Raw genomic sequence first — 24,507 nt, 5'->3', positions numbered from 1 at the left:
CAGATCCAGCCTGAACATCTAGCTTGCTCTGAAACACTGAAAACAGGAAGAAGCAGCGTAAAGGACTCTCAACACCAAATCTGTTCAAGACCCAGAGGTGTTTAAGGGTCTCCAGCAATGTCTCCGTGGAAAGCTCTCTGCCCTGTCCACAAATGAAGGCAACACTGAGGAGCTTTTAAAGGGGTTTAAAACTGCCACTTATATGGCCTGTGCTGAATCTATTGGCTTTACCACCTGTTGTCACCAAGACTGGTTTGATGAAAGCAAGGCAGAGCTCCAAGACTTCCTCAGGTGCAAGAGAATCTCATTCTGCTTGGCAAGATGACACCTTATCTCAGCAGAAGAAGGAGAAGCTTAAAGGAGGATCTGGGAGATCAGAAATCAGTGGTGGCAAGATAAAGCCAAGGAGATTCAGTTCTATACTGACAAACATGACATGCATAGCTTCTCCCAGGCAGTTAAACCATTTATAGCCCAACTTCTCATGGTCCTACTTTCCTATGGTCGTAAGATGGCTCAACACTCAAAGATGGTGAGTCTATCCAAGCTAGATAAAAAGAGTACCTTGAGGCACTTCTGAACAGTGAATTGATTGGCAGATGCCACCTTTGGAGTCCATCTGTCAACACCCTGAAAAGGGGATCCCTCCCCAATATTCCTGGTGTGCCATCAGGGAAACCAAGAACAACAATTTCCTGGACCAGATGGCATACCTGTGGAAATCTGCAAGGCTGGAGGTGAGGAACTAGTACTGAGACTCCTTGAACTTTTTATTCTCTGAATTTGGAACAATGAAGAGATCTCTGAGGACATGAGGGATGCCAACATCATGACTGTTTTCAAGAAAGGAGCTAAGTCTGTGTGTGGGAACTATCAAGGTATCACCTGCCTTTCCAAGGCAGGAAAAATCCTTGCCCACATCAGCCTGAACTGTCTTCTAACTCTTGCTGAGGAAGTCCTGCCGGAATCTCAGTGGGACAACTGACATGATCATTGTTGTCCACCAATTCCAAGAAGTGTTGGGGACAACATCAGGACTCGTGCATGTATGGACTTCATTGACCTCACTAAGGCCTTTGATTCCATCAGTCCCGGAGCCTTGTGGAATAAGGCCTTTGATTCCATCAGTCCCGGAGCCTTGTGGAAAGTACTAGCCAGATTTGTATGTGCTGAAAACCACATCAAGGTTCTGAGTTTTCTTTACAACCAGATAACAGTGACTGTCTTACGTAGTGGATTGGAGACAGATCTACTTGCCATCCAAACTGAGGTCAAGCATGGATGTGTCATCACCCCAACTCTGTTTTTTGTTTTTGACAATCATCTTGGTTCTTAGGGACCGCTTTTCTTCTTGACATAGAATACTAAACAGATGGAAGTCTTTTCAATCTAGGATGGTTTTGGTCGAAGACGGTCATCCTTGACCTTAAGTATGCTGATGACTGCACCATCTTTGCACGCAATGGGGAAAGCCTCCAAAACATGCCTCATGTTTTTGGAGAAGCCTACCAAATTTAGACGAAAGTGCTCTGTCACCTCACCCTGAGCCATGAATATGACCCCAGTCCCCATGTTACTATTAAGGGAAAGATCCTGGAGGTAGTCGAGCGCTGCCCCTACCTCAGTAGCCACCTCTCAGAGAGTGAATGCTGATTGAAGAGATCCAACATATAATCCCCTACACAAGTGCCTTTCTTGGGAAATTATGTTGGCATGTCTTTATGTATCATGATCTTTATTTACCAAGATCCAGGTCTACAATGCTGTCATCATTCCTTCTCTCCTCTACAGATGTGAAATATGGGTGATCTATTGTCATCTCAAGAGCTGGAAGGGTATCACCCACAATGCCTCTGGAATTTCCTCCACATCAAATGAGAAGATGGCCAGACAAATGTCAACATCTTTGCTGAAACCAATGTTACCAGCATTGAGTTGGTGATCCTCAAGCCCCAGCTTCTCTGGGCCAGACATTGTGTGCAGATGCCCAGTTCTCAACTCCAAAAACAAGTCCACTCTTCCCAGCCTAGTTATGGCTTGAGGTCTTGGGGTGGCCAGAGGAAAATCCTACAAGGACACATTGAAGGCATACCGCCAGAAAACAGATGCTTACATCAAGAGCTGTGGGGAGCTGGCTGTTGACCATCTCCAATGGTGCCACAACCTCAACCAAGCAGCAGTCCATTTTGAAGATAAGGGTCTTGCCCTCAAAGCAGAGAAAAGAATGGAGGCAGGAATAAGAGAGAAATCCTAGCCTACAGACTACTCTCCCCTGTGGAAAGATCTGCAACGCCTGCAGATAAGTCTGTGGCTCAAGGATTGGACTCTTAAGTCACCTCAGGACCCATCAATGAGCTCTGGTAGAGGTCATCCTTGAATCAAGCGATTGCTGGCAATGAAGATGCAAGTTCCATTCAGAAGTAGCTGGGGCATATATGAGAGCTAGCTGAGTTAGGCTCAACACAGATAATGCAAATATCAGAGAGAAACAACCAGGAAAAATGGCAGTGATTATAAAAGCTGCGTTATTGTTCACGTTTCTCTATAACTTGTGTAAGTTTACAACCTGAAGGTATTGTTGGAGTTCCACTTATTCCTGAATGTGTCACTGAGTTGTTACAAAGAATGTGTTAACATTTATTTTGAGATTCTCTCTCTCTCCCCCCCTCCCCCCCCAAACTTTAAAAAAAACAGGCTTTGCTGTGGGTATATCCAAGCCTTCTGTCACTCTGGTTTGGATTAGTGCAATGTAAACAAACTACCTAGGGTAGATAAACAATTTGGAAATTGCAAACTGAAATTTGGTAGATAAATTGTATTTCTTACAGTATTTCTGTTGTTTGTACTAATTACTAGTACATTTCTAGGTTAAGTTTTAAAATGTTGGTTTTAATTTAAAAATAATTTTTATGCCCGAGAGCCATTGTCACAAATTAAGCACCACACTGTCCCCAAGTGCTACTCTGATCCCCTGCTCTGTTGTCCGGTCTTCCTTCTACCTTATCTGTTGCTCTTCTTTTCTGCTCCCTGCCCTATCTGCCATATGTCAAACACAGAGGCTGGCTTTGCCACTTCTGGCAAACATGTAGTTTGTTGGCCACGCTTGCTCTAAACTGACTCCAGCTAAGTTTCCTGGTTTAAATGAGAGCCTGCTGGAAGTAGAACATTGAGATCCTGAATTCTGGAATACATTCGGAACCCTGCCCACCTCCCCCAAACACGTACACACACGCGTGCCTAGCTTTGTTAAATTAATTCTAAAAAATTTCAAAAAACAGTTGCATGAATTTGTGCATAAACTTAAGGAATTGGCATATTTGTGTGAAATGAAATCCCATTAGAATCTTTGTTAATAATGTAGTTGAATCGGCCCTTTCATTTCCAGTGGAAAGTGACAGAGCTCCCTTTCCAACAACATTTGACTTGTATTTTTCCCTGTCTGCTGCAGTACTGAGCAGTTCATATTGTATTAGAATTACAAGTATGATCTATAAATGCAGACTGCCTGTAGAAATTCTGACTGGCTGTGATTTGTGAACAGTCTATTTAATTGAACTAGTATTTAAAACAGCTTATTTTAAAGTGTGATCAAGGGTAACATGGGTTCAGCACTGTTTCAGCAATTGTCAGATAAGTTTATTAATGGTTCCTAAAATTATATCAGTAGATTGTCTTTGTCTGTACTTAAAGCATAAGCATTTTCACTAAAGATTAAGTTAAACTGATTGTTTCCAATTATTTTCAGCAATAAGGTTTTTCCATTTGGTGAACAATAAGAATAAAATCTAAGGGTACCTATACACGTGCAGAGAGTAATTACCATGCTCCAGCAGACTCCAGTGTCACATGTATCAGCATCCCCGCGCTGAAAAATGGCAGCGAGGGTGCTGAAAAATTACTCCGGGTGCATTTAATTAGAGCTGCTCTTGGAGCTGCTGTAATTAAAGTGTCCTCCACCACCCTAGGCTTCCAGAGCATGTCTATAAATGCCCTAAAAGTCTAATTAAACAATAAGATAATATTCATGTATACTGTCACTCGGGTGACCCAAAGAACACTGCAAAATAAATATGCCCCTCCTTAATAACAGGTTGTGTTTGAATAGTGTGGACATAAATGGGCAGGGTTTATTTTTCAGCAGTGCTCTTGATTTGGCAAGGGGCTGGTATAGGTAGCTATACTGGACCTGGTATAGCTATATGCAACATCATGTTCTGAATTTAACCAGGTATTAATATAAAACAATTCCTACAGCAGAGTAGTGCGTTCATTGTTAAATTACTCTTTTTATATATTCATTAAGGTTCAGAATTCTTATCAGCCAATCGGTTCACTTCATTTTTTCCCAGTTCAGTTTTTTCACATGGCCAATGGTGAACCTCCAGCAAAAATGCTGGTTTTATACATATAGTTCATTTTTTCAGCTTTCTAGCACTATTATTTTCTGTCATTGTACTTATTCTAGCTTTGAAAGAAATTCTTTTGGGAGGAAAATTGTTTCAAGCGATGAATAATAGGGCATTGATCCTTTCACTTCTTTGGTGGTGGTATAAATCCTGCCAAAGTAGTGACTGAAATTTGCTCTGATCTACTAGCTAGCAGTTGAGTAGCCTATGTGAAATTTAATTAAATTTTTGTGCATTTCTCTCCAGAGAAAATCACAACTACAGTTGACTATGTAAGATGTCCCTGTATGCAATGGCATCAAGCAGGGCAATAAATGAATTGTCATAGATATAAAGTTTGCCATACAATTTCTAGATATGATTCTGTTAGGATTGAGACACGTAGGTAGTGCAGTACTGGGAAACTTGCATGACTTAATTTGTATTTGATTTGTGGATAGAAGAATTCAGCTTCCAGGTTTGATATTCTGTCAGTTTTTCAAAGGTAATTTATTTTCACAGGAAATGTATATATTTTCACAGGTATTGCTTTTGTGGTTATGTGGCTAGACTATGGTATTACTTTTGTAATTATGGTGTACAGTGTGGTTTTTATATATATAGAGAGAGGTAGTTAGACATGTTAAATGGAAATGCATAAAACGTAGTACAGCAACTGCCTGTGGGCAAATGGCAAAGATATTGTCTTAGTATTAACCAGGCCTCCAAGCTCATTTGCTATGTTTGAGAACTATTATATAGGATCTTTAATTGGATGATCACCATATTAAGTTTTACTTTTACATTAAAGGATGAAACCTCCAAACTCCCTACCTTGACAATCAGCTTTTGGGTGAGCCAAGTGACCTGACTTGAGAATAGAACTGAAAATCTTCAGATCTTGAACCTTGAATGATACCTATTAAACTAGTCTAATAAATACAGGTTAGATTAGAAATCCAGCCTTTTAGTAGTCAGTTGTAGGAACCACAGTTTGTTCTCTTTTTAACATCCATTTTTGCTTGTCTTTTGAAATGCTTTTATTTTATTTTTTTAAGACTGTGAGCCAGAAGAGTTGACTGACTGGTCTATGGATGAGAAATGTTCCTTTTGTAACTTACACAAAGAAACAGTCAGTGTAAGTATGAATGTAATATGAAGCATGTAAATTGTTTATTCTTTTTTTCAAATGTTAAAACTGAAAGTAGAATTGGAGGTTTCCCTAGTGGGTTCACATTGTTGATTTTTATACTAGAAAACAAATGTTTTGAGTAGGGGAAAGGAAGGAATTTTAGCTTTACAACACAAGTCTTTTATTGCATCTGTTACATTCTTGCTGTTTGTTAATCTCATGATTTCTTAAAACCGGCTACAACCTTTATTGAGATCTGTTGCTGTCTTGCATTTTCTAGGATCGTACACCAATTATTGGTTCTTCACAGTCAACACCTACAGAGGAACTGTCATCTCAGGGCCAGTCCAACACTGATAAGATTGAATGCCAAGCAGAAAATTATCTAAATGCACTCTTTCGAAAGAAAGGTAATAGAGTCTTGCCTTTCACGTTAAATTCTGCAGTAAAAGTTTGGAAAAATCAAGTGATTCGGGGATAGTCTTTCAGTCCCAAGTTATTTTTATTACTTCAAGTATGAATCCTTAGCATTTTCTCTTCTTTCTTTTTTTTTCCCCTGTTTCCTTTTCTTATTTTAGGTGGAGCAGATGACATGCTGCTTCTCCTTTCTTTCCTTTCTACCATTTCTTTCACTGCTGTTGCATTCAATAATGAATTCTCCTATTTTTCCATTTTTCTCTCACCTATCTAACTTCAACCTTCGCTCCCTAGAATTCTGAAACATTTAAACATTTCTGCTTGTAAGATGATTTTATTACTGTTTTATTTTCCCAAGAAAATAGTTTTAGGGTAAAGTGGATGTTTTAACATATTAGTAATCAGAGGTAGATTGTTTTAACTTGAAGTCACTACTTTAAATCCATCCAAATGAGTGATTGAAACTTGTTTTCGTTTTATAGCCTTCAGTAATTCTACGCTTTAAGTCCATGACTACTTACACCTATTGGTCTTTTGCAATTGCTGTGGTATATAGAATGAATAACAACGTAAATAGCCTTTTTTCTATGATTACTTGATGATCAACTTATCAAGGATGAGTGTTGGCTAGCCCATCAAGGGACAGGCTATTATGTGATTACAGTAAAAAATTGTCAAATATTCCATGAATCCAAGAATGCTCTTGTGTAGGTGGTGGCCTACCTTTTTTTTATTGTATCATAGTGTTTTCTGTTAGCAAGAGTAGGAGTGAGAGTTCCTTGCCCATCCGTCCGGTAGGAGTCAGAACACACACATGCTCCATTTAGGAGCATATGGCAAAGATAGACTATTGCAGCTGAACAGCAAGAAAGGGCAACTGGTTTGCATCATCTGCTTTTCCCTTCACATTCTCCTTCTAGTTTTGCTTCACAAAGCACAGATTTTTTTTTTAATGAAGATGCGAGTAAAATGAAGTTAGTTCCATTACTACATGAATCAATAGCAATTTTCCTGTCCTGTGGGCATAACCTACATGAGATTGTTTACTGCATGGCTAGCCCTGCACTGAAGCACCCTCATGCTCCAGTCAGCCCCTCTGCAGCATGTTTTACTGAGGGAGCAGCCCCAGGCTGGCAGGCTGACTTTTGGGGGTCCCTGCCAGCCTAGGCTATTCTGACCCAGCTCATAGTGCTGTGGTCCTAGGTACACGTTCAGATGGCAATGAACTCCGAAGTTTATTGCTCCCAGGCTCACATTCAAATGACATGCCTGGGAGCAATAAACTGAAGCAACAAATGCTGAAGTTTGCCTCACATTAATTACATGTGTGTGTTTCAGTATCAGGAAAACCTATTCTTGTGAAAGCTTTCAGAAGTTCATCAAATGAGTACTGAAAGTTTTTTGGGTGACCGGAAAAATGATCTTGATCATATTTTTGCTAGACGCATTTATGCCAACAATATACCATGTCATATAGTTGAAAAAGCTTATGTGCTAGATTTTTTTTTTTCAAAAACTACATTCAATTTACAAAGTTCCAAGAAGAGAATCACTTGAGAGAAGTCTTCTGAATGCTGAAGTGGAAGATGTGAAAAAGTGTTGATGTTCTTACTGCACAAGCTCCTCTTGTGTCTTTAGTATCTGATGGTATAAATATTCACAATGATGGTGTCATCAACTTTGTTCACAAATCCAAAATATTTTACACATTTCAGTGCACAACTGAGCATCACCGCACAGCCCAATATATGGTTGACCAGTTTAAACATATCGTCAATAATTTGGCTCTATAGAAAGTTGAGTCATTATAGACTCCAAGATGAACATGGGCCGCCAATGTGGGGATGCAGTCAGGAAGGCTAACTGCACCTTGTCCAGATGCATCACGAGCAGGTCCTCTGAGAGGTGATCCTCCCTCTCCTATATGACGGTGGTCAGGCCACAGTTGGAGTACTGCGTCCAGTTCTGGGCACCACACTTCAGGAGGAATGTGGACAACATCAAGAGGGTCCAGAGGAGGGCCACTCGCATGATCGGGGGGCAGCAGGGCAGGCCCTTCAACAAGAGGCTATGAGACCTGAACCTGTTCAGCCTCCACAAGAGAAGGCTGAGAGGGGATCTTGTGGCCGTCTGTAAACCGGCCAAGGGATACCAGCAGGCACTGGGTTCTCCTGAGCACTACTGGGAATAACAAGGAACAACAACCATAAGTTGACAGAGTAGATTCAGGCTAGATATCAGAAGGCACTACTTCACAGTCAGGGCAGCTAGGATCTGGAACCAACTTCCAAGGGAAGTGGTCCTTGCTCCTACCCTGGGAGTGTTTAAAAGGAGGCTAGATAGACACCTTGCCAGGGTCATTTGACCCCAGCATTCTTTCCTGCCCATGGCAGGGGGTCAGACATAATGATCTGCTCAGGTCCCTTTCAACCCTACCAACTATGAAAAGAGGCGAGGGGGGAAACTGCTCTGATATTGACATCTGTAGCTGACCAGTGACATCTTTCCCTGAGTTCCCTTCCAATCACAGTGCTGTGGGAGACGGATGTAGAACCAACATATAAGGCTGTGTGTGAAGTGATCTGTTTCGGTACCTTTTGTGAGCTGTCTGTCTGTCTTGAAGCGGCATCTGAAAGGTTCTGGCTTTGTAGCACTAGTGAGTTTATTGTTAACAGGTTGTATACAATCCTTTCCTACTTATCCTTGCCTACCATCCCTATTGTTATCCCTTTCAACTTATTCTTCCCCCAAACTCCTCTTATTTGTTCTTGTTAGTCTGTCTTTTTTTTTTTTTCCTGCCACAAAAAGAAATCTGTGTTTTCACTGACTGTCTCATCACTGCGCAGGAAAGTACAACACACACACACACACACACACACACACACACACACACACACACACACACACACACACACTTTACAGCACACCAAGCATGAAGCGTGCTGGAAAGGCAGGTGCCAAGTCTTCTGGCAGGGCAGGGAGAGGGGGCAGAGGGAGATCTTCAAGTCCGTGGCACCCCCCCAATATAGATGCACCCTCTTTCCTGGCAGTCTTTTGCTGCTGGTGGGAGCAGTGTCTTCACCTGCTCCACTAACATCAGTAATAACAACCAACACCAGCATAACAGTCTCTACCCCAGTTTCAGTTCCCAGCGTGAACCTTTCAGTGCCAGAGGAGGAGCTGCATCTGGAAGCAGAAGCAGAGGAGCTGAATGCCATAGCTAAGGAAATTCTGGGGAAGGAGGGGGAATCTGAGTTTGTCCTCCACACCCCTCAGAGTTCCCCTAGAGGCAGGTCGCCTTCTCTGGACCGCCGCCATGTAGGGGCAGCTGGCTTAGTAGTGGTGACGTGTAGGAGGTGCACATGCACCCCTTGAGAGCACCGGTGCACCCCGTGTCAGGCCGCATTTCCTGTTTAGGCGATGGGCAGGGGGGCAGGCAGGAGCGCCGGTGCCCCCTGCCTGCAAGTGCCAGCTGGGAAGCGGAGTTACCAGCAAAAACGACTGCCACTTCCAGAAGTGGCCACAGGACTTTTTGGTGAGTGAGATCAGCTGCAGAGGGGACCCCCCCCATGAGTGAGATCAGTTGTGGGGGACCCTTCCCCCCCAGTTGCTGACTGGTGTTGGGGGGCATGCCCCCCCTCTGACTTAAGAGGCACCAGTCACCCATGTGGCTTAGCTCCTCCTGTTGTGCCTCTGCCTGTTGAGGAGGGAGATAAGGCAGGATCCCCACCCTCAACCCAGAAGCAGGTAGGTAGTGTAGTATGGAATCATTTTGAGGTGGCAGATGATCCTAGGTCTGCTACCTGCCAGCACTGCTGAAAGCAGATCAGCCAGGGCAAGGAGGTGAAACATTTTACCACCACAGTGATGCTGCTGTATCTCAAGAGGCAGCATCCCCTTGCCCTTCTTCCTTCTCAGCCTAGCACCAGTGGAATTGTGCCCAAAAAAGTCCCCTTCCTGCTCCAAAGCCCCTGTCCCCATGAAGCAGAGGCAAGCCACCCTGGACCAGTGGGGGAAAGGCAGAGACAAAGGGCAGGGGACGTTCCCAAGGTGAGCAAGGTCACCCAGAGCATTGGGGAGATGCTTGCTCTGGATGACCAGCCCTTCTCCTTTGAGTGTCCAGGGTTCAGGCAGCTCATGGTGCTCGTGGCCCCATTTTACCAAGTACCTGCATGCACCATCTTTAGCAGGCCCATGGTGCCCTCTCTGTATGAGGCATGCAGGGAGTACTTGAGGGAGGAGCTGCACAAGGCAGGGCGTTACATTTCACCTCGGACATCTGGAGCAGCCGGGGTGGAGATTTTACCTACCTCTCCCTTACAGGGCACTGGTGCAACCGGTCAGGGCGTCGGTGGGCTCTCCTTCAACCAGAGGTGATGCACGAGTCCCACATGGCAAGGGAGATCATGGTGGCCATGAACCGCATGGTGAAGGAGTGGTTCGTTGGGTAGGGCAAGCTCACCTGTGGGTTCATGGTCACTGATGATGGGGCCAATATGGTGAAGGTGGTGCGTGGTACCAACTTGTGTTGGCATCCGCTATGTGGCATACAAGTTTAACCTCATAGTTAGGGATGCCTGGGGGGGGTGGGGCAGAGGTCCTGGTGATGGTGCCATCACTACCACTACCAGCCATCTCACTTAAAAATGTAGGAAGGTGGTGGGCTACTTTCACCAGAGCATCAAGGAGGGGCAAGATGTTGTGGGACAAACAGGAAGAGCTAGGCATCCCACAGCACAAAATCATGCAGGATGTGGAGACTTGGTGGAACGCTACATACTTGATGTTCGAAAGGTTATTGCTCGGGGAGACTGGGATCAGCAGCCCCATTAACAAAACTGAGTGGGATACCATCTCCCAGACTTTGGTGGTCCTCAAGCCTAGCATAGCCTCAGTGCTGACAATGCCCTCCTTAGCCAGGTGATCCCCATAGTAGGGGATGTGTTGGCATGTTTTACATTTCTTGTCATGACATGGTCTGGATCCATTCAATGTGTTTTGGGCTGTAGGAAGTTTGCTTCTGGTGATGAGGTTACAAGCCTACAAACTTCGCTTCATAAATCCACTGGATATAAAACAATCATAGATTCAGTATAGACATTGGATTTATGACACGCTATAACCTGCCCGACATCTGACTCCCCAGGTACCTTTCCACTTTTACCTGCTAAATCTCGCCCCCTGATGCCTCAATTTACATTTTCACTGACTGGCTTTCTTGCATGCGTACTGGTCTCTGGCTTCTTTACTATTCATTCCATCCAGGAAGAGCACACACCAACTGCAGAAGCTTCCTCAGCCTGATTGAAGGGTTTTTAAACCTGAAAGCTTGCTAAGATATATTTCTCCAACAGTTCAGTTGGTCTAATAAAATATATCAGATTGACCCAAAGAACCTTGTCTGCCTATGTCTTTAGACCAACATGGCTACAACCTATACCCTCTAACGCACAAAAGTAATATGAGGGTTTTTTTCAACAGTTTGAGGTGCACTTTCAAGGAGATAAGTGCAGGGGTTTCTGTGAACCTTGGCAGGCTTCATGTCCTCAGAAGGGGATACCAATGTGAATTCCTTGTGTGGAGGAGGGAAAAGGAACAGAGTATCTAGCAGTGTGTGCCACAGAATGAATCAAAGCTGGGCTCAAGACAGTAGGGGAAAAAAAGGAAAAACATTTGGTGTGGAGCATAGACTAGTTTTGATTTCAGCACCTGGAAACTGGATGAAAAAACTGGTATGGCTTCAGTTCACAAAAAAAGACCCTGTTTGGAAATATTTTCAAGAAATTCTTGTCCCACTGGGAAAAAGAGGAACATATACCAAATGTTAACAGCATAAGAGATGCAAGACGGTACCCTGAATGGAGCAATGTTATAAAAAGTGTTTCCCAGAAAGCAGTGAACTTGAAGATGGTGATGTGGCCGTGTCTGAGCCATCTGGATCAACTGGTTAGTAAACTTACTATTTTTTAACCTTTTTTATGGAGTGCTAGTAAATGATAAATTTATGACAGTGTTGGCTATTTGGGGTGGATTACTTGTGAATTTGAAAATGTTTATCTTAAAAATGTAATAGGTGTACTACTTTGTGGAAGTATTTTCCAGTTACATTTTTTAAATTACCCCTGTATTTCTTAAATTAATTTTATTGCTCAGTGTGAGCAAAAAAATCCCTAGGTAAACATATCCTGTGCAGAATAAAATTTTAATACTGTATAAATCTTAAAATAAAAAATAAAAAGGTTTTTTCAGGCTGTTTCATATTGATAAAGGAAAGGATTTAGATAGAAGAAGATTGAATTTTTTCCCTATAGAACAGGGTTTGGAAAAATGATACCACTTAAACACTGATTTAAAAAAAACCCCATCAGTTGTAGGAGGAAACTTTCATTTTTAATCTTATTTTTTTTAAGTAATGCTGAGGAATACTCAGTGTGAATAACTTTTTTAACCATTTTATTTCAGGGTCCAGCTTAACCATAAGACATTATGAACGTTGATCATTTGCAATGTTTGCAACTTCAGAATCATCTATGGTAACACCAACAGTACTGCAACTAAACATCTCAGACAGTGAATTACCTTATCCAAAAAGAGACTGTCTTCATTATCAAGTAAAACTATTGATGAGTTTATAATCGGGACCAACAAAGTCCAGTAAGACAGCATAGATTAACATATTGCTCAGTTTCATTAGTTTCATAGTTGGTAGGGTCGGAAGGGACCTGAGCAGATCAAGTCCAACCCCCTGCCATGTCGGGAAAGAGTACTGGGGTCAAACTACCCCAGCAAGGTGTTCATGTATCCTCCTCTTAAAGACCCCCAGGGTAGGAGCCAGCACCACTTCTCCTGGAAGTTGGTTCCAGATCCTAGCCGCCCTGACAGTGAAGTAGCGCCTCCTGATGTCTAGTCTAAATCTACCGTCTGCCAGCTTGTGACTGTTATTTCTAGTCACTCCTGGTAGTGCTTGGGGGAACAGGGACTCCCCCAATACCTGCTGGTCCCTCCCCGACTAGCTTGTAGACAGCCACTAGATATCCCCCCTCAGCCTTCTCTTGTGGAGGCTGAACAGGTTCAGGTCCCTTAGCCTCTCCTCGTAGGGCCTGCCCTGCTGCCCCCTGATCATGCGAGTGGCCCTCCTCTGGACCCTCTCCATGTTGTCCTTATCCCTCCTGAAGTATGGCGCCCAGAACTGGATGCACTACTGCAACTGCGGCCTGACCAGTGTCGCATAGTGGGGGAGGATCACTTCCTTGGACCTGCTTGAGATGCATCTGTGGATGCATGACAAGGTATGGTTGGCCTTCCTGACCGTGTCCCCATACTGTCGGCCCATGTTCATTTTGGCATCAATAATGACTCCCAAGATCCTTTTCTGCCTCTGCACTGCCAAGAAGGGAGTTCCCCAGCCTGTAGTTCATTTATGCAACAGTCTCGCCTTTTTATCTTGTTCAGAACAAACATTTCAATGATGTGGTTCAGTCATTATGACCAGGTTACGCTCCATGCAGCAGAATGGATATCATTGAAATGCTTCTGGATACTGTGAGAGAAGGAAATTCAACAGTATACAAAAAACATTGAAGGGAAAAATTAATTTGAGTTTTGATGGATGGTGCAGTTTACACAGTGATCCAAAAATATATGCTTGTGACACAAAAGATGGGATTGTTTATCTCTTGGAAACAATAGATGCATCAGGACATGTCCATACTGACGAAAATTTAAAAGAAGTAGCAATAAACCTTATAACAAACCGGATGTGTGGCCTTGTCACGGACAATGCTGCAAATGTAGAAAAGATGAGAAGAAACTTAGAAGAAGATGATGAAGATAAACCTGAAAGTTATAACACATGGGTGCAATGTTCATTTGATACATGTTTTAGCCAAAGATGTACTTAAGTACTGCAGAAATAAAGCAAACATTTAAATTTGCAAAATACTCCTGTTACAGCCAGTTTGCTTCAGCTTCACTGAGAAGAGCTGGAGGATTCAAGCTGATTCTCCCTCAAGATGCATTTTGGAATTTAGTGGTTGACTGCTTTGAGGTATTTGTCAAGACCTGGTCTATTCTGATGACCACATTTGAAAAAAAGTGATGAAATTGAGGGAAGTATCACAGATAGAATAGTTAACATTGGACTGAAGAGAAATGTAGAAGGTATGCTGAATACACTGAAACCTACTTCCATAGCCTTGGATAAGCTACAGAAAGATTGCTGCTATATCGCACATGCTGTTGAAATTTGAAAAGAACTTCAAGAAACAAAGCAAGAAATACCCAACAGCAAAGATGAATTTCAGGCAGTAAAGCAGCAGATGGATCAGGCATCTATTCTACCTCATTTTCTTGCCAATAGTCTTGACACAAAGTACCACATAGATGCCTAACTGCCAAACAGGAAAATTCTGCTATGACCAAACAGGAAAATTCTGCTATGACATAAGCATCTGTTAATAATCTATCAGTCATGGCAATCATAATCTTCAGAGCTAGAGATGAACCATAAAGCTGTACGTTTTCTAAGGATGCTATATAAAAAAAAGTCACACCACTGAACTGGTGGTGGTCATTAGCAAAGCACCTGGAATCAGCGATTATTGTATTTCTAAATCTGGTTTTACCAGCAATAGCCTTTTCTGCAGGTGCAGAAAAGAATATTTTCTTCATTTGGACCAGTTCATTAAAAAGCTGAGAAATTGATTGGGAGTCATAAAAGTAGAAAAGCTTGTTTTCCTCTTCCAGTCCCTGAATAAAAAAGGGAAGAAGGATGAGATTTATGAGTTCTAAAAATTTGAAAGGGAGTAAAAAAATTTAAAATAGCTTCGGTAAAAAAAAAAAAGTCCTAATTTAAAGATAAAGCAGGAACTTAAGCTCAAATAACTACATCTGGTATGACAGGGAGCATGCTCGGAGCTGAGTCTCAAGCCAGCACTCCCACCTGTCTATGGGGCAGTCTGCCCAGTTTCATCTGCCACGACTTTGCTCTTACAATGATCTGGTGGTAAATATAGGAGGCTGCCCATTACATGCCCCAATGCCAGGAGGGTGTTATCCACAGTTCCATACCATCCCTACACCGTGGCCTGTGCCTTGTAGATGGCATTTATACATTCTTAATGGCTCCAACTCAAGGCCAGACTTAAAATCACCTACAGTTAAGTTTCTTTCAGTCTGCCCAGTTATGGGCCTCATGCATACAGCCCCCCTCCCCCCCCCCTCACAGGGGCCTCTTGCACTCCCCCTGCTCTCACCAGGGTCTCTGTCATACTGCCCCACTTGGGCCACACACACTCCCTTCCCTTGCTCCCTAAGCAACCCCGTAGGGCCATCAGGTTTAATCCCCTGCTCTCCTCGCCCAGCAGGCACACAGCCCTTTGGGCCTCTTTCATGCCCTCATCTGAATGGATGCTGGGCAATTCGCAGAACTGAGGCTGACACCTCCTTTTGGACCACTTCTCCACCCCTGTCACTTTGGGGCCTCATTCTCTGCCCTCTCTCTGGGGCCTTCATTTCCCGCCCCCTCACCGGTGCCAGGGCTCTCTGTGATCTTCCATCCTCACCGGCCCGGTAGACTCAGGTGCCTGCCTAGGCATGCCTAGTTAACCAGTTCTGACTAAAAACCCACCAGATGGTGAAGGCTAGGGTTTAGGCACCCTTCCCTGCCTTTTACTTGGGAGGCAACTGGCCTGGCACTTCTTGGGGACTCCTGCATCACCAGGAGCCCCACCAGGCCATCCTGCCCCAACAGGGTGCAGTTTAGGTCATACCCAGGACTACTGAGGCCACCTCCTCCCCCATAGCCTCTCCTTTACCTCCAAGTTGTTCCCACCCATGGAGCTCAGCAGGGAGATGTTCTTGCCCTGCTGGCTGGTCTCAAAATGGCCCCTTTCAGCCCAGAAAGCTGGGCATTAAATGGCCACCCTAATCAGGCACTTGCCCTCTTCCTGGCCTAGCCTTTAAAATGTAGGCACCAAAGGTGCTCTGTTGCATCTTGGCATTTTAGAAAATTTTCCCCAGGGTGAACTAATTGGTTTAATTTACTAACCACTGTTCATGTTTCTACTACTATGTATCCGTTAATACTAGTGTTTTAAAAAATAGTTGTAAACATGCACCTTGTTTTAATAAAGAAAAAAAGTTTCTATATCCAAAACATTAAAGTTTGGTTTGTTTTTTTAATAAACTTGAAGTTCTGGTTTTGTGGGCTTAAATTCAAGTTGACATCTTAATGCAGCTTGATACAGATTTGAGCAAAAAGTTAATTATTTAGTGAATAAATATATATTTCACCATTTCTTAATACATTAAAGTGTAAAATTTCTAACAATCCAAATATATTAAGCGATAAATTGTGTGTGTAGTTTGGGAACCTAGGAATGTATGTACTAAATCCAGCAGTTGTAAATCAAATGGTTTAATTATTATCCCATCAACTAATGAAAATACACCTTTCTTTAAAATGTACACGTGTATGTGTGCACAAATAAAATAATTGATGAAAATCAATAATTTAAATTGGGCTTTTGACAGGGTGGATACAAATCAACAATTTCTTTTAAATAAAAATTGGATTTCTTAATTTTTTTTATTTAATCATTTATTTTAGTTGATAAGATTTAAAAAAAAAAAAAAGTATATAAAATAGTTTTAATTTAAGATATGTTAAAACTCAAAGACACCATCACGGAATAGGGCTTATAACTTCTAATGATATACTATTTACAACAATATATTCATGTAGCCGTAGAAACATTTTATATATAGGTCACAACAGGCCATGGACTAAGGGGTCCAATCTTGTGCGGTTCCCAGAGGCTTCTCTATAGATTAGTAAAGACTAACAAAAACCAGTCTATCCAATGGGGCTCAGTGCTCAGTCTAGAAGATCCCATTAAGCATCTCTGTGATGCTTAGTTTTAGTTCTCAAACTGGATTTGTGTCTTTGAAGGTAAAATCCTTGTTAACAGCAATATATGGAGATGAGCAATAACAGACCTGATTTACCTACCTATTGGCCCTGTTGTCTCTCTGCAAGCTTGTGTACATAGAATCAAGCCCTTACCTCTCTTTCTAAAAAATGCAAAATGTCAAGAAGTTAAATGAATACGGGATTGTTGGGTGTGGAGTAGATCTGGGCAAGGAGGAAGAGTCTGGAGATAAATGCAAGGAGGGCAGAACACTAGATACAAAAAGAAGCTTTTTTGACCAGAATATTCTAAAAGTTGAGGGATAATTTTCCTTTCCATTGAGTATAGCCTCTTCATTGATTTGAAATCTAGTGAGGGAATGGTTTGGTAGAAAGAAAAACCCAGCCTGGCAAGCCTGCTGCTCTGATATAAGAGAGACCCTGTTTGGGGTCTACCTGTGGGTAAGACACTGTCTGCATTTTGCATGCATGCCTATATAAAAGGGTGGCCTCCTCATCAGGTCTTCGCTGGCTGCCCTGCTCCTGGGGTAACTGCCTGCTTCTCGTCTGCCACGCTTTGATGGAAAAATATGAGAGTTGTTACTAAGGTGGGAGGCTACCCATTTTTTGCCCTGCTGTGACTGCCCCTCCACGGGTCCGATGCGTTGCAGATGTTTCTCTGACGTTACTTCTCTGGCCTGTGGCTGAAGCAAACTAGGCACACAATTGTAGTTCTTTTCTACAGCCCTGGAGAGCCACTCTCACACTACCCCTCTCTCAGCAGGGTACCACTCACTCTGCTGGCTCTTACCCAGTGTCTTTCATACTGCCCTCAGAAGCCACACTCATGCTGCCCAGTCTCAGGCCTAGCTCTCCTCTCCACAGTCAGCCCAGCGCAGTCTGTATCTCCCACTCATCTCCCGCTTCCCTCATCTAAGCGATTGTAGGCCTGTTTAGCTCCTAGTCCCTCGCTGGGCCACTATGTCCCCACTGGGCCTCCTCACTCGCCCAGACTTACAGGCTGCTCTGTTTGTCACCCCTCTCACACAGGGTCTCTCTACTTGTTGCCCCCAGGCTTTTCTCTGCCACCTGGGTGTGGCCCCAGGTCCCTCCTCTGGTCTGAGCTCTGCGTCAGGGCTCTTTAACTGATCCCTGGGATACCCCTGCTCACTAGAACACCACCAGGGAGGTGGGGCTGGGGTTAAGTTGCCCCGATCTGCCTTTCACTGGGAAAATAACTGGCCTGGCATTTCCTGGGGGCTCCCACGCCACTAGGAGCCCCACCAGACCACCCCTCCCCAGCAGGGTGCGGTTTTACGTCTTACCGAGGACAAGGGATCGCCTCGTCCCATAACACCTGCCCTCCTGACTCTGGCCAGAGCAGCCTCTCAGCCTGATGTTTCTTCCTTCCTTCTTGCAGCAAACTGCAGCCCAGCTTATATTCCAGGGCCAAAATGGCTGCCCTCGGGCACCTGGCTGCTGCCTGTTTGCTTCTCTTAAAGTGACAGGCACCACACATGCCCTACCACACAGTGCAACAAAGAAATAGAAGGCCTAGTTGCCCAAATGAAACATCATCATGAGAATTGCTCCTTCCCAGGAGAAAGCTGCTTTGAAGATGATGAATGGAACATGTCTGAACATGCAGGATCTCCAGGTTAGTAAACATTCTTATTTCATACTTCTTTAAGGTCTGCTTGTCTTCCCTGTCCATATCTTTTGGATGGACTACTTGAATTCTCATAAAATATTTGAGCAAAAACATACTTGTTACTTTATGGAACTATCATATTTTAATGCAGCTGTGATGTAAAATAATGGCTGCAATAGGCAGATCTTTTAACAGTTTCATTTCTAAAGTAGTAATACTAAATGACCAATACTGTAATGACTGCATTGGCTTCTTTTGTTCAGGAGGATCCACGCTCATCATACAGGATTCTGACTATCCATCTTCAACATCATCACTGTCTACATTTTCACAGTTAACTGCTAATGGTACCAGTGTTCCAGTCAAATGTATGTCATATAGTATATCACCTGTAGCAAAAAGAAAAAACAAAAAACAAACAAACAATCTCCATCATCCAGAAACAACCATAGAAAAGTTTGTAATAGGAACGAGCAGATTACAGCAAGAAGTAATTGATGAAAAAAACTGCTCAGTTTGTTTATGCAATACACAACCGTTCCATATGGTTGAGAACACACACTTCATTGACATGGTTTGATCATTACGACCAGGATACAGTCCACTCAGAGCAGATATAACAGGTGAATTGCTGGATAAAGTGTATGAGAGAGAAAGTGAACAGTGTGTAAACAATCTAGAGGGGAAAATTGTTAGCCTGAGTCTTGATGGGTGGAGTAGTGTCCACAATATTCCAGTAGTATGTGCTTGCTTGACAACAGAAGAAGGGACTGTCTACCTTACAGAAACAATTGATACATCCGGAAATGCACACACAGCAGAACACTTACCAGAAGTAGCAGTAAAAGCTATAAGAAACTGAAAAATTAAATGCTGCAAATGTATCAAAGATGAGTAGAAATCTAGAAGAAAGTGAAGAAAACCCCAAGCTAATACCTTTATGGCTGCAGTGCTCATTTGATGCACCTGTTAGCCAAAGACTTCAGTACTCCAGAAATAAGAGGCTGATGCTGTAAAATATTTCTATAACAATGACTCTGCAGCAGCTGCTCTGAAGAAAGCAGGAAGAACCAAACTAACTCTCACTTAAGGCGTGTGATAGAACTTGGTAGTGGACTGTTCTGAGCGATATATTGAAAACTGGCCTAATCTGATGACAATTTGTGAACAAAATCGTGAGAAAATAGATTTAACTGTCATAGCCCAATGTCGAGAACTTTGGCTAAAGAGAAAATGCAGAACATATACTGAAATTCTGAAGCCTATTTCCGTAGTCTTGAAGAAAGTACAGGGAAATTGCTGTTTTCCTGCTGGTGCTATTGAAATGTGTGGCAGCCGAGGGCAGTCTAAGGCTATGGCCAGTAGCCCGGACCGTCAGGTGGGTATTTTCCACGATGGAATAGAGTTAGGCACGGAAGCGTATTGGTTGTATAAAGATAGCTTTACTTACACTGCCGATGGTCGCAGTGCAGGAAGAAAACTTGCTTGAATTACAGTTGCACACAAACACGGGTGAGATCTCTCTTGGAACCGAACCGAGATGAGTCATCGGTGTACGACTCCACGAGCACTCAACACGGGGGTACGTCAATATTTCCACGATGACGGGGAGTGGTTAGAGGCTGATCAGGCCCCTAAATTCTCCTCCAAGACACGCACGGAGTTTGCTAGGCTCCACAGCGCGCTTAGAGTTCCCCACGAGATGGTTGTGGAGTCCTCCAACTTGGGCGGAAACTGCTCTAACCTTTTATACGGGTAGCAAACCAATTGCTAGCCGCCAAGTAGGAATAATTTAGAATTGACAAAATTGCATACGTGTGGCAGGAACTCTTTTGCACCGGGGTTTTCTCTCTGCAGCTGAGAAATCCACCGTGCAAAGAAAGCTCCATGTGGCGGGAAAATTCCACTGTGCCGAGGCACTAAAAATCATTGGGTTATGACAATATGGAAGGAACCGAGTGAGACCTTGATGTGGGGAAGCAATGACAGAGTTAAATTACAGGCATTAAAAAAAAAAAAAAACAAACAAAAAAAAACACCACACGTGAATGGATCAAGCACTATCTCTTGCCAGTATTCTCAATGCTAGGTACTAGGGTCATTGTTTAACTGATGAAGAAAAGGAATTGGCTATGACATGGGCATCCAGCAATCATTCCTCCATAGTATCAACTATAATTTCAGAGCTAAGGGTGAACCATTCATGATGAAACAAGAAATATGTTTGCTGATGAGGTTTTAAAGAAAGTCACACAAGTGAACTGGTCGCAGTCACTGAAACACCTGGATCCATCAGAGACAATTGAAGTGATAATCCAGCTTTTTAACAGCAGTAGCTTCTTCTTTAGGTGTAGAAAGAATATTTTCTTCCTTTGGACTAATTCATTCTAAATTAAGAAACTGCTTGGGAACTGAAAATTTTCCAGTCTGTGAATAAACAGGAAGGGGAATGTGAAGACTGAATTTGCTGCATAACCCAGTATTTTACATTTCTTATGTTGACTTGGCTGAAATAATCCATTATATTTTTGTTAAAAACACATTTATAAGTAAAATAGTTTAAAATTCAAAAATACTTACGCTTGTTTTGTTAAATTATATGTTTGTTGTTGAAGAAAAATATCCAAAATACGCAAGTTTGTTGTTGTAGTTAAATAAAGCTATTTTAAGTGTCTGTTGTTTTTGGTGACAGTTGTTGTCCTCCTAATACAGCGTGGCAAAAATATCCCGCAAATATCTATGATTAATCTAGTGCCTTGGAGATGGTTCACCTCCCGATGACTTCACAAGTACTTGCTTCAATTAGCTTTGGTAAATAAAATAACCAAATCATGAATCGGTTTTCTGATGTGGCTATTAAGTTAATCTGAAAAAATTTATCAAAATAAGTCACTGTTTTAAAATGTATAGTGTGTACCTTTTAAAAATGAAACCTACATCCATATCTGAGTTATGAATAATACGTATTAAGGTTTTATCAAACAACAGGAATGCACTTTGTGTAGAAAAAGGTGATTAAATCAAGCCTTCCTGACCAATGATTTAAATCAAAGCCAATCTGGCTTTTGGTTTGCTGATTTTAAACTCTGCAATTTTCTCATCACCAGGGATCCAGGTTTTCCGTTTCCCATGGAAAAATGGAGAAAACCACAGATTCCCTGTTTTTTTAAAAAAAAAAAAAAAAAAAAAAAAAAAAATCGGGGAATTCTGCATTTTCTCCTTTTAGCAGAGAAATCCACGGGTTCTCCACCCTTGCAAAGAGCTCTTGCAGGCTGGCACAGTTCCAATCTGCAAGAGCTGATTGGAGAAGGGGTGGGAAATCCCTAGCCCTGCCCAGAGGGGGAAGGAAAAGGGGAAGGATGTAATATTTTTTCAGTATCGCTTAGCACAGAACTCAAATACAACCACACTGAGTAAGTTATTATTGTACATTATGGACATTGTCTATTAAATCTTTCATAGATCTTCAAAGATGCAATAAAATACTTCAGTTAATTGCTGTAGAAAGAGTAGTTGGGTGTGGCCTCCAAATAATTTGCTACAGACATTCTTGATGATAATGCTTTTTATCTGAGAAATTCAAAATTTAACTTCCTGCTTAAGCCTGTTGATCAGTTCATTCAGAATATGGAAAATGATACATCAACATTGTCTGATGCTAAGAATGAGTTCCTGGTTATTTAAGAAGCATATTTGCAAGAATACTGAACAAAATGCGCTTAAACTGAAAAAAAAAAAAAAATAGAATTATATCATGGGAAATTAAGCCTTATAGTGCTTGCTTCAAATTTTAAAGATTATAAAAACAATTCTGGTGAAGATAGCAAATTATAAAAGCAAGAAGCTATCCATTCAGTCCAGGGGTGGGCAAAATGCGGCCTGCCAGGCCATTCTATCCAGCCTGTGGGGCCCCTAAACTAATTTAGAAAAAATTTATATTAATCTGCTTCTGGCTGCCTGTCATGCGGCCCTCCGATGGCTTGCCAAAACTCAGTAAGTGGCCCTCCACCCAAAATAATTGCCCACCCCTAATTCAGTTGTAAACAATGTGGTGTGCAATCCCAGCAATTTCATTTAAGCAGCTCTCTTCTTTCATTATAGTGGAGAGGGATGTGTCTTTGTAATCTAACTACAGCGGCAGAAATACTTATCGTGATTCCTTGTACTACTGTGTGTTCAGAACAAAATTGATCGGTTTGGGGAAACATCTCTTTAAAATCCAAAAATAAACTGAAGACTTCCACTGCTGGGAAGTTGGTGACCATATATATCACAATGGAAGATGAAGGGTTGAGTCAGTATTCAGATGAAGGGGAAGAAGGAGATGATAATGTGTACACATAAAGCAATTGAAGCTGATGAAGTTAAAAAAAAAAAAAAAAAAAAGTAAAATGCTTGAAGAGTTGCCCTTCTGCTTACTTAGTGCAACTACATTTAAAAACCAACTTTTGTCCTTTATAGCTGCCGTATATGGTTTCTTTGTTACTTTTAAAATATATATGTTTTGTAACTCTTCATGCTGATACTGGGTTTCCAGAATAAGTCAGGGAAAAGGAACTCTTCTATAGTCAATATTATTCATATTTATTACTTACCTTACACTGTTAGTTATAATTCATTACAATTTTTGTTCTTATATTATTGTTTCACAATAACAGTCGACTAACTTTTTAGTAGTTAACCTAAATGTCAGACTTGGTAAAGATTAAAGTCTCTCTCTTTACTATTCTAATAAAACACTGCTTAAAATACTTATCCGCTATTTAACAATATTTGACTGGTCAGTTAACCAAATATTTTTTGACTGGTTCAATACCCAAACTTGAAGATGCATTTGAAATAATTCAAGTGCTTGCGCAGTAGTTTAAACTTCTAATTGCTCTTCTTGGATCTAATGGGCTAAGCAGATCATTGAATGGCATGAATGGTACATGGAAAAATAACTGCTTTTTTCATTTGTCAGTATTTCCATGTGGATTGATGGAACTGTATGGCACATTTCATTCTATTAGCAGCTTCCTCACCTTCCCAAAGTAAAGAGAAAAGGGAAGAAGAGTTTGCTCTTCTTTCTTTACATAGCTGTCGTGCAAAGAGCGTGTGGAGTATCTTGAAACCAAGGTATATTGCTTGCATTGGTGGGGCTTTCTGATCTGTTTAATCTAGAGGCCTTTAAATCAGTGGTCACCAATTGGTTGATTGATCAGGGAGTGCCTGACTGTCTGGGGGAACTACCCCCAGACTGAGATTGACTGTCAGAGGCTCCACAATTGGGAGTGGCGGGACACATGTGGGAAGTGCCGGGATGTACGAGCAGTGGGATGCACGTGGCCAGGCTGAGCTATGCTCCCTGCTACTGGGGCCAGGCTGGGTGAATGGGATGAGTCCTCACCAGGCCCCCCGCCACTGGGTGAGTGGGGCCGTGGCTGGGCCAAAGCCCGGGCAACTCCCACCACTGAACACACTCCGGTGGAGGCCCGGGGGACATATGCCACCCAAATCTGTGCGAGGGGTGAGGTGGCTGCTGCTGTGCCACCAGGCTTTGTGCCCCGAGCCCCCCTGCAGCTCGGGGCTTGGGCACAAAGCCCAGGGTGCAAAGCCCAATGCACAGCAGCAGCTGCCTTACCCTGCACAGAACTAGGGTGCACGTCCCCTCAGCCTCCCTGGGGTGCATGAAGCAGCAGGAGCCCCTTGCCTGGATAAGCTGCCTGGGCTCCAACCTTCCCCTGGCCAGGGCCTCACTCGCCCCTGCCTCCCTCCCTGTGAGGGCCTCGATCTGCCCTGGCCCCCCGCCCCAACTGACCTGGGGGAGGTGTGATAGATTCTGGATTGCCCTTTACTTCACAAAGTGATCTTTACATTAAAAAGGTTGGAAACTACTGCTTTAGATGCTTTGGGGACTGGAATGCTGGGTGATTTAAATCTTTTTGAGTCACTTTGCATTTGGTGGCTCAGCTGAATTGTTGCCTCAGTCTGAGCCATATTTGTTAAAGATTGTTCACATGTTCAGTTCCTT

The 24,507-nt window shown here is 42.6% G+C and overlaps 1 protein-coding gene and 1 long non-coding RNA gene across 11 annotated transcripts in view; both read left to right on the top strand.

Annotated features, from left to right (window-relative positions):
• The window catches only part of LCORL (ligand dependent nuclear receptor corepressor like), a 194,292-nt gene that overhangs the window by 72,754 nt on the left and 97,031 nt on the right, over positions 1 to 24,507 (top strand). For all 10 annotated transcript variants that reach the window (XM_014607685.3, XM_059721601.1, XM_019480065.2 and 7 more), the window contains 2 exons: positions 5,444 to 5,523; positions 5,798 to 5,927. In XM_014607685.3, the coding sequence (XP_014463171.1) occupies positions 5,444 to 5,523; positions 5,798 to 5,927 (210 nt within the window). The remainder of the gene's footprint in view (positions 1 to 5,443; positions 5,524 to 5,797; positions 5,928 to 24,507) is intronic.
• Positions 5,934 to 22,886, top strand: LOC132248523 (uncharacterized). The gene is made up of 2 exons (XR_009459733.1): positions 5,934 to 11,880; positions 12,397 to 22,886. It is a non-coding gene; the product is annotated as an uncharacterized LOC132248523 (long non-coding RNA).

The sequence above is a fragment of the Alligator mississippiensis genome, chromosome 2 (genome assembly GCF_030867095.1).
Source record: "Alligator mississippiensis isolate rAllMis1 chromosome 2, rAllMis1, whole genome shotgun sequence".
Lineage (NCBI taxonomy): Eukaryota > Metazoa > Chordata > Crocodylia > Alligatoridae > Alligator > Alligator mississippiensis.
This window is presented reverse-complemented; position numbering and strand designations above follow the sequence as displayed.